The sequence below is a fragment of the Camponotus vicinus genome, unplaced genomic scaffold (assembly GCF_025532165.1).
Source record: "Camponotus vicinus isolate PSW18456_S1 unplaced genomic scaffold, iyCamVici1.0 SCAF_3, whole genome shotgun sequence".
NCBI lineage: Eukaryota > Metazoa > Arthropoda > Insecta > Hymenoptera > Formicidae > Camponotus > Camponotus vicinus.
The window spans coordinates 18,304,047-18,314,174 of NW_028141967.1; the positions used below are offsets into that span (position 1 = coordinate 18,304,047).

General features: G+C 28.3%; 1 protein-coding gene across 1 annotated transcript; it reads right to left on the reverse strand.

The window, feature by feature from the left end:
- Positions 1–4,442: 4,442 nt before the first annotated feature.
- LOC145968533 (armadillo repeat-containing protein 6 homolog) lies at positions 4,443–9,563 on the reverse strand. The gene is made up of 5 exons (XM_083094077.1): positions 9,267–9,563; positions 7,809–8,140; positions 7,026–7,321; positions 6,643–6,908; positions 4,443–6,503 (listed from the first exon to the last, which is right to left on the reverse strand). Exons 1-5 carry the CDS (start codon positions 9,378–9,380, stop codon positions 6,138–6,140), a joined length of 1,374 nt encoding a protein of 457 aa, XP_082950203.1. The 5' UTR covers positions 9,381–9,563; the 3' UTR covers positions 4,443–6,137.
- Positions 9,564–10,128: the final 565 nt, after the last annotated feature.

A 10,128-nucleotide genomic window follows, 5' to 3' on the forward strand; every position in this document is an offset into this window, starting at 1 on the left:
TTTATTGCTTAAAAAAGATATTTCTGTCAAATTTAATTAAAATATGCATTTAGAAGTATTTGCCATATATTGCTTTATTCTACAAGAATTAAAGTAAAAAAGAAAAAATATATACATATAAAAGATGAATATACGTACTAAAAAAATGTTACTCTTCTCTAAATATCATTTCAATTTAATTCATAGCATCAGCAAAGAAAGTATACGATGCTTTTAATGCGTTTTTAATTTAAATCTGATGTATGTTTTAAGCGATATACACCACGAAACAGTCCTATTAAAAAATAATAATATTTTCGAAGATGAAGACGAAGCCTCGAATATATCCAATTACATCCCTGGATAACGAGCCTCTCTTTGCATGCACGTTTGCGCAAAACCTGTATGTTCATGGAAATCTCTGAAGCTGCTATATCCACCTCTGCATCGATCGCATAAAACTAAACGAGTTTCCAGTGAGTTTGTATTCCAGAATCGACGTGAAACGATGTAAAAGATGTCATTCGAGCACACAGGTTGTGTTACACAGACTAGAAAATACATCGCGATAAAAAAATCGACATTGCTTGTTTCCGAAGAGGAACATCTTGTCACGGAAATATAATTGTCTTCTGTGTTGAAATATGAAAATCCATCAGATGACAATTTAATGTGACAATACTACTATACCACACTCGGTACTCGAATATGAGCTTAATCTAAATGGAAAGAAATGTTCTTTTTGTAAATAAGTTCTGAAAATACGCAGCTTATTGTACATATTAATTGCAAAATAATGTACTAAATAAAGTACTAACGTCGCGATAAAATTATGAAAGCATTTCTTCTAACAAAGCGTAAATATTTGTTAATGTTCTCTTGTATTCATTGTGGCCTCATGATTTTAATTTTGATTTCTTATTAAGAATTAATAATTTTTTTAGACATGTTTTATATTAATAACAGCTTTTATACATATAAGTCAGAAAATAAGCATATAAATTAGAAAAGTGTGTTTTTTTTTAATAAAAATTTATAATTGACGAAATTGATTAATGAAACTACATGATAAGATATTTCGAATTAAAAAACTTTGAAATGAAACAAATTTTTTTTAATTGATCTCGAAGGAATTACGATATTAAAACTCTCGTTCTGCATACGTCATTAGGTAGTGAATTCATTCGAGTAAGTTGATTAAGCATGATAATATATACAGTAATAGAAATATATGCTCGTATGTGTAGATTATATAAACTCGTCGTTAGATAATAAATACATATATATATATATATATATATATATATATATATATATATAAAATTAAAAAATAGAGTGATCCTCTATGTATATTGTCGGCATATTAATTCGATGTTAAACTCGTTTTTAATATGTCATTGAAAACAAGCTGTTAATGCCATTATAGTCTCAAAGTGTTTGGATTAATTAATCCAAATTGTATCGATTAAATCCCTTTACCATTTCTAAAGGATTATTCAAGTGAATTCTGTATCGAATTGTATTCCTCATATCTTGCTTAGATTCTCTATTTTTCTAGATTCTCTATTATAAATTATTTACACAAAAATTTTATTTATTCCTTTTTCGATTATTAATTTCACATCGATTTATTTATTTTGGTTACACCAGGTAAGTGTATATTTCATAATTTTTATCTTCTTTTTCTGTGTGACTTAACATATTTATTATAATATATTTATTAATATATTTATTAACAACTTAACATATTTCCAAATTACGTTAATATTTATGTTATTATAAAATTTATGTAATAAATGTAGGTAATAAATGTTTATGTTTATATTTTATTCGAATTAATGTATCTTTAAGTTAAAAACATATAAAAATTTTTAGAATTTTAGAATTTTAAATTAAAACTGTTTCAGATTGATTTCGTTTCACATTATTTTATTAATTTTATAATATATTTTCATTTAAATGTTATATATATACATATATATATATATATATATATATATATATATATATATAACATATATATAACATATATATATATATATAACATATATATATATATTTTTTTATTGTTACAATTTCCATTTTTTATACATAGATTTTGAGATTTTATATAAAATTTTTTAATAAATATTATTATATTTGATTGTTATCATTATATTTAAAATTGAAAATTCAACTCTTTGAGATTTCAATTCAAGAACGAAAACTTACTCAATTGAATATTCATTACAAGTGTCTGGATTTTTATCAAATAACGAAATAATGCTGATGTCACTTGAATATAATGATATTATAAATATTTACAGTTTCTTACATCATCAAATAATGCAATTTTACATGCAAAACGATAGATTATGCGAGATGCTTTGGAGAAATGCTTTAACGTGAATGTATAAATGCGGCGAAGGTCTATTACAATTGTAACAGTAATTGTTTGAGTGTTAAATGTCAATGGCTGTGATATAATCTTATATATTTAACTAAATCACTTTATCAACTTTACTTTGATTGGAAAATTGACAGAACAATTGCCACTCAAATTAATTGCATCTATTTCTCAGAAGAAAAAATTACTGCAAATATCATTTTAAATATTCTATAAGTATTTAAAATTTTAAGTTTTTTTCTATTTTCTCTAGAAAAAGAAGCGTATAATAAATAAAATATTTAGTATATTGCATTAAAATACATTTATATCTGAGGGTACAGGTAAACATTTTATAGAAATTGTAGAGAAAAATTTTTGGAAGAATATTTTACTTATTATATACAATTTATTAATTGATTGATTAATATAAATAATTATATATTTGATTGTAGCGGACATTTTTTTGACTACGTAAGTTTTAATGTAAATTTATAAAAGTCATTTTCAACGAAAAACAAATTTATTTTTAAGACAGTACACTGTACAATATCATTAACATTAAGAAGTACGAAAATGAATATAATAAGATCATTATCGTGCTCCTTTATCGAGGCAAAACGTCCACTAGTGTCCGTAAATATATGTTCTATGTCATCGCAAGCACATATATGTCTCAATCGCGTAGCTCGACTATCGCGAGTGTGATCTCGTCAAGAACTGTGATACAATCGTAGTCTGCAGGAATGAAGTACAACGAACGATAACGAACAATTAATGATCAATACAATAAATCAACTGCTCTCCGAGAAAGGAAAATTGTTTGGCGCTTTGTAAAATTGCTTTTGTGTCACTCGTAGTGCAATAAAAGCCTTAATCGAAAACAGTATCATACGACAATCATATTGCAATCGATATATAATTAATTGTGACGAAATTATACACTATTAAGAATATAATTGTTATAATTAAAAACGAGAATGGTTGCTTGCAAATAGAAAATTTGAAATTTAGCTACTTCATAATCTGCAAGTATATTATGTCAATCTTTTTGCTCATATATATATAATAACATTACAATGTCTCTTTGTATAAAAAGACTTGTCATTACACGCAGAAAATCGGAGCTATTCGAAGTATTTGCATTTAATTTGCATAGATAGAACATGACTAACAAGAATAAAGCTATATTTTATTTTCTAATTTTAAATCAATACTTTAATTTCTATATTTAATTAATTATTGTACGTTTTAATGCGGTATTTTTGCAGTATGAAGAATCGTTCAATCCGATTTTCCGCACTTTTCTCTTGCAACATCACCGAAATGATATATATATAAGCGATTTTACTAAAAATCATTATCATGCGCATGAATCTTATATGTTATAACATCTTCTGGAATAATATAGATCATGTTTCTACTTAAGATGCATGGGCGAAGAGAATCAGACTGATAAGAATAGACATGCGTTACTTATGTATTACAGATTGTAATTACATGTTTGCCGTTCGAGCGTTCTCTCTTATATTAGATATTAATAAAGCGGTTCAACTAACACCTGTTTTTGCTCAAGGAAATTTGGAGAAGGAAGGAATTAAATGGATATTAACAGATTGGTTGAAAATAAAATATCATCCTCTTTTTTTATGTCATTTATATTTGAAGAAAAAACTCTCTATACAGAATATATATATATATAATGGGTCGAATAAAAATATATTATATTTTTTTTTTCACGTAAAACAATATTTTTTCCACTATCGTCGAAAGAGTTAATTTATTCTTTTTAACATATTTTCTATCGTCGAAAGAGTTAATTTATTCTATATCAAACGAGGTAATAATTTTTTTTAATATCAACAAATAAAAAATCAAGTGTTTTCGTGTAGATTAATTAATTGATATAATCAAGTCCCCGAAAATAAGTTGCTTTCGAATTATGTAATATTTAATAAATTTTGGATTTTATTTATGCTGCATAAAATTAGAATCATGAGATGTGAACAGAAAAGAGAAAAAAGGAGATAGTCTTTAATTCGTGAGAAGTGAACCGAAGGAAGAAGAGGAGATAGCCTTTAATGAATCAATCATGTTTAATAGATTATGTATAATTAAAAATGAATTTTTATTTTTCATATGCAATATGTTACATATATGTAAAATTTTTCATTACATTTATAGAAAATAATTTATAAAATGCAATCGATATATATGTATATCACTATACCTTATTCGATATTAATTTATGTCTTTTTTCAGTTCAGCAATGTTTACATTACCTAGGTACATTATGATTATACCAGCAGCCTTGATTATTAATTTTAATTAGCAAAATATTTTATCTATCTATCTCAAAATTCTAATTATAACACAAATTGAGGAAAACATGTAGTCTTGTTTATCTTTAATAACTATATATATAATTAAATTATATATATATGGAAATAATTTATAGTTCACTATTTAAAATCTAGTTCATAGAATTATCTATACATATTAATAGTAAAATTGAGTAAAAATAACTGTACTAAAAGGGAAGTTCGGCAAGTCGAAAATTCAAAAAAATCTGAAACTTGGCATAATTTTAGAATAATATATCCTAATAACGAAACCGTTTTTTGTTGGTGCTAAAAAACGGGGTATAACCAACTGCTAAAAAATCGATTTTTGCGTTCCGAAGCGAATATCATCGAAACGAATAGAAATATAAAAGATTTCTATGTTCAAACAAATGTTTTATGGCTTTAAATGTACTTTACAATTGCGTACTTGGATTTTTTTTAAATGATAAAATTTTTCAAAATATCCCCACCACTCAATAAGATAAGTCGTTATGAAACAGCGAACAAATAAGTGTAGTAGGCAAGTAGCGTGCGTCTTTATTTTATTTCTCAAGAACTAATTTCCGCAACATAACTGTAATATTAAAATTTCATGGTTGAATTTGGCGTAACACATAAGCTTTAAAATATATATAATTTAAAAATGTTTTCAAAAGATAAAAAATATTGAGTTGTGGGGATATTTTGAAAAATTTTATCATTTTAAAAAATCCAAGTACGCAATTGTAAAGTACATTTAAAGCCATAAAACATTTGTTTGAACATAGAAATCTTTTATATTTCTATTCGTTTCGATGATATTCGCTTCGGAACGCAAAAATCGATTTTCTAGCGGTTGGTTATACCCCTAAACCCGTTTTTTAGCATCAACAAAAAATGGTTTCGTTATTAGGATATATTACTCTAAAATTATGCCAAGTTTCAGATTTTTTTGAATTTTCGACTTGCCGAACTTCCCTTGTAAGTACAGATAATACAATTAATTAAATAAAAATATGCAATATATATATAAATTCTGGCAGTGTATTAGATAAGTATATTATATAAATTTCAGGCACTATATATATGTATAAATAAAATCTCTAATTATTTTATATAATGAGCTGCAATTTATCACGACAAACAAATATTGTATTAGATATTGTTGATTTAATTTTGCTTTGAAAACATTCCAATAAAAATATAATTCTAATCAACAAAAACAATATATATAAATTAAAATGTTGACGTTTTATAAAATTGAAGAATCGCGGCTATTTTACAAAATTCATATTTTTTGAGCACAAAAATCTTATTAATTATGTTGATCAAGACTATTATCAAATATTGCATAGCATTGCGAGGTGAGATAAAGCGAAGTACAAAATTCATATTATCAATGTATAGTAAATATAATTTTAATATTATACTTTTATCAATAATATTGTTGACAACAATTATTAATAACGCTAGTTACTCACGCCGATACCTTTTCCTGTCCATCTTTCTTTTAGATCTACCTTCAGTCCTAGGTCTCTCAATGCTGCTTTTATGTTGTCCTCCAACTTGGGACCGTGCAAACGTAACGCATCCCGCAACACTTCTTCAACGCCATATGCTAAAAACTCCTTGGACTCGGATCTGTTTCGTACTGACATATTTCTAATCGCCCACGAGGCTTGTTTTAGGACGTTTACATTGTTAGGATAAGCCTTCATAGCATCTACGATCACTTGGGCTGCGCCGCAATCGTAAAATACACCAGAGTTTGAAGTGCTTCGTAAAGATAATGCGGATATGCAACCTAATCCGGCAGTCACAACATTTTCCGATCTCTGCCAAATATATATTTTAATGAAAATTCGTCTTAAAAACTATTTGTTTCACTGTATGATAAAAAGAAATATTTCTGGAGACGGATTTATTCTCCAAGAAAGAGATTGTTTCATTTATTTACCACAGATATAAATTTACCTTCATTCTACTGATAACGGATACGATTAAAGGCGCGCATCCAGAAGTCACAATATGAGATTTCACATTGTCATTGCCAGCAAGCGCCTTGAGTAACTTTAAAGCCTGCCAATTTAATTTTTCAGAGTCTGGATAATCGGTCATTATATCCAGAATAAATTTTAAACCCCCAGCATCCTCTACTTCTTGGCAGAATTCATTTCGAACGATTAATGCAGCCAAGGTGATCATTAAATCACCTACGACCTTCGCGTCCTTCTTAAATCCTGTTCACGTGACAAATGCATATATTATCACAATGTAATATTTTTTACTTAATATAAAAGAATAATCATCAAAAATAATTCAGATTAATTGTAAAGCTATTTGAAGATATAATTTACTTGTCAACAGTTCTGTAAGGACATCGAGAGCGCCCTTTGCCATGATAGTTGCGTGCTCATGAGCCTTTCCATATTCGTGCCTGATATCATCGTCCAGGACCAATGCTCGGATCACTGAACATGCATCCTTGATCTCGTACGCGCTTACGTCCTCGCGCACCAATATTTTTTTAAGTTTCTTGAAGATATTGGTGTCAAAGATCTTTTGTCTGTTCAGCTCATGCTTTATGCAGCATTCTCGTATCCAATGCAACAGACACTGCAATGTCGCAGTATCATGATGCCTCTCTAAAATCCTGACAAGGAATAATATTCCGTGAAAAAGATCCAGAGACAAAAAAGAAGATGAATATTTATAAAGTAGAAATAAAATATTTTTTACTTTTTTCAATCACGGTTTTTTACTTGTGCATCTTATGCCAGTTTTTTGTTAAATTATTTAATTATTATGGATTTAAAAAATGGAAAAAGTAAAATTTATAAAATAAACATATAAAAATATTTATAATATTTAATTTAAACAAGAATGTATAAATATTTTTTTGGAAAAATATTGAATATTCCGATATTCTCATAAATGACATCAATAGCTGATCCAATTTTTTATCATCCGATTAAAACTTCAAGAAACTTTTTTTTTATTACTTTGTTCTTCTCTATTTTAAATTAGTGTGATCTTTTTTTTCTTATAATACTTATAATATTCTATATTTTTCTCACTTTGAAAGATATTTATTAATATATACTTTTTTTAGAATCAGTCTTGCAAGGAATAATCCTTACTCTGTCTGCAATGCAATCCCGTCGTCGTCCAATAAATCTGGATAACCGGACATTAATGAGGTAATCGTTTCCAGCGCGGATTTAAATATCACGTGATTTTTCTTGCAATCTTTCAAGAGATCGAGCAGGACATTGTAACATTTGCGTTTACCCGCAAAAACTTTGTATCGAATGTCCTTATCCAATTCAGTTCGCAATTCTTGCAACGTCTCAGGCACACATTCGTAACTTTTGTCATTCACAGCGCGCTTTAATTTCTCCAGACATATCACTATTTGTTTGTATTTGTCTTCAAGAACTAAATCTGTGATAATGTTGCTCAAATCTATCCCCTGCACGAAATAAACTCCATGTTAATTATATCGTAACAACAATTATATGATCAGACCTTGTTATCAAATATGTGGAATTTTCTCTAATTTTGTGCACAAAAGTTTTAATTAATTTATTTCATAAATATTTAAAGATCTATATATTTATGTTATAGTTAATGTCTCTTAAATGAAATCACTTTCTTTAACAATAATTTATTTTTGACGAAGCAGATAATAATTATAATATTCTTCATAATTTAAAGTAAATTTTTTTTTCATCTTTTTTATACAAATTTATCTTTTCTTTTTTTACAGTATCAAAGATGGATGCGTTAAGATAGATACAGTACAATAAAGAATGGGCCAATGTCTTAAGATAGCAATTGTGACACCGAGTGCTCCGAAACTAAAACCGTCAAGAAATGCGGAAGGAACACGTAACAAATTTTATTTTTATTTACTACAGAATACTTTTGTAAGTACTCTTCTATAAGTGCTAAAGTTTCGCTTTTAATAGGAATAATAAAAAAATCAGTAAAAAAAACCTAAAACTTCCAAAAAATATTCACGAAAGTATTATTAAAATTTAAACTTTTTTTATAGCATCTTTGCTTCTCCAATTAATAAAATAAAATTTTACGATTTATAGTTAACCGTGAAGTTTTTCGCTTTGATTTAATATTTCGTGTTTCCAATGACATCAATGAAAATTCTCGATGATTTATTCGCTAATGACTCATGTAAATGCTTACATCAGAAACAAAATATTTTTGATTAAAGTAAAAATACAATGTAAATTTCCAAATAAATTTTCGCTAATGTTTTGTAAAATTTCATATAGCTCTATAAATTTTTGGCACATAATTTCTCCTATAAAAGAAGCGAAACAAAACCAGATACTTTCTATTTATTCATTATACAACTTATTCATCAAGATTAATTTCTAAAAAATTCGAGATAAAAAAGGTATTTTATAAAGTTCTCCTTAAAATTTTGAAAATTTCATTGTTTTCTTTATTTCTAGTACATCGAGAGTGAAAATTCTTGACCACTTGACGTATGAGTCATATAGTCGCGCGCGCAAGGACCAAAAGGATATTTTTCATTGATCATCGAGCAGTGTAAACAAAGGATGCGATATTACCTTCATCTCAAAGCACTTGATAGCGTCCTCGACCGCCTCCTCTTCGGTCATACCGAGGCCCTCCATCAGCTCCCTGATCTCCTCGTCGTAGGCTTCCTGAGTAATCCTGCTCATGATAACGAGATTTCTCTCAGACGGTGCTCCAATTCGCTATATAAGGAGATGAACGATCGTGTGTGAGTCGCGCGAGCGAGGCGAGCGTGCACTGGTTTGTCTTTGTCCACGTGGTAACAAAAAGAGTAGACCTGTCAACGCGACTCGCGCTCGCAAACTCATCTCAGCTGAGCCCCGCCGCCAACGATAATGCGAGTCGTTGCCGCCAGAGGGGGCGCCACTCGCTCGAGATGACAGTCGATCGCGCGGTCGATCTACGCCAGAGAGAAGAATGAGAGGTGTCATGGCCCGCTTTTAGGTGATCCCTGAAAGCGATACGCCCTCTGTGGACCTTAAAAACGTGCACCTAAACTACGAAGCCAAGGTGCACGAATGTTCTCAGAGGGTAACATATAAGGTGCACAATTTCTGGTTCTGTTCCGTGCTATGTGCACAAAATGACGGTAGCACCAGTGCTGTATAGCAAGACGCTTACGTATATTAAATAAATTTTAATGAATTTTGTATGACTCTCTCTCTCTCTCTCATATATATATATATATAGAAATTTATTCATTATATGATTACAACACTTGAAAATAAGATATTTTATTAGGCTATTAATAAATAATTTATATATTTACAGAGAGAAAGTTTGATATTATTTTTAATGTAAAACGCGTACACATTTCTTAAGAATAAAAGTTCTAAATAATAAAGATGTATGTGTGTATATATATATATATATATATATATATATATATATATA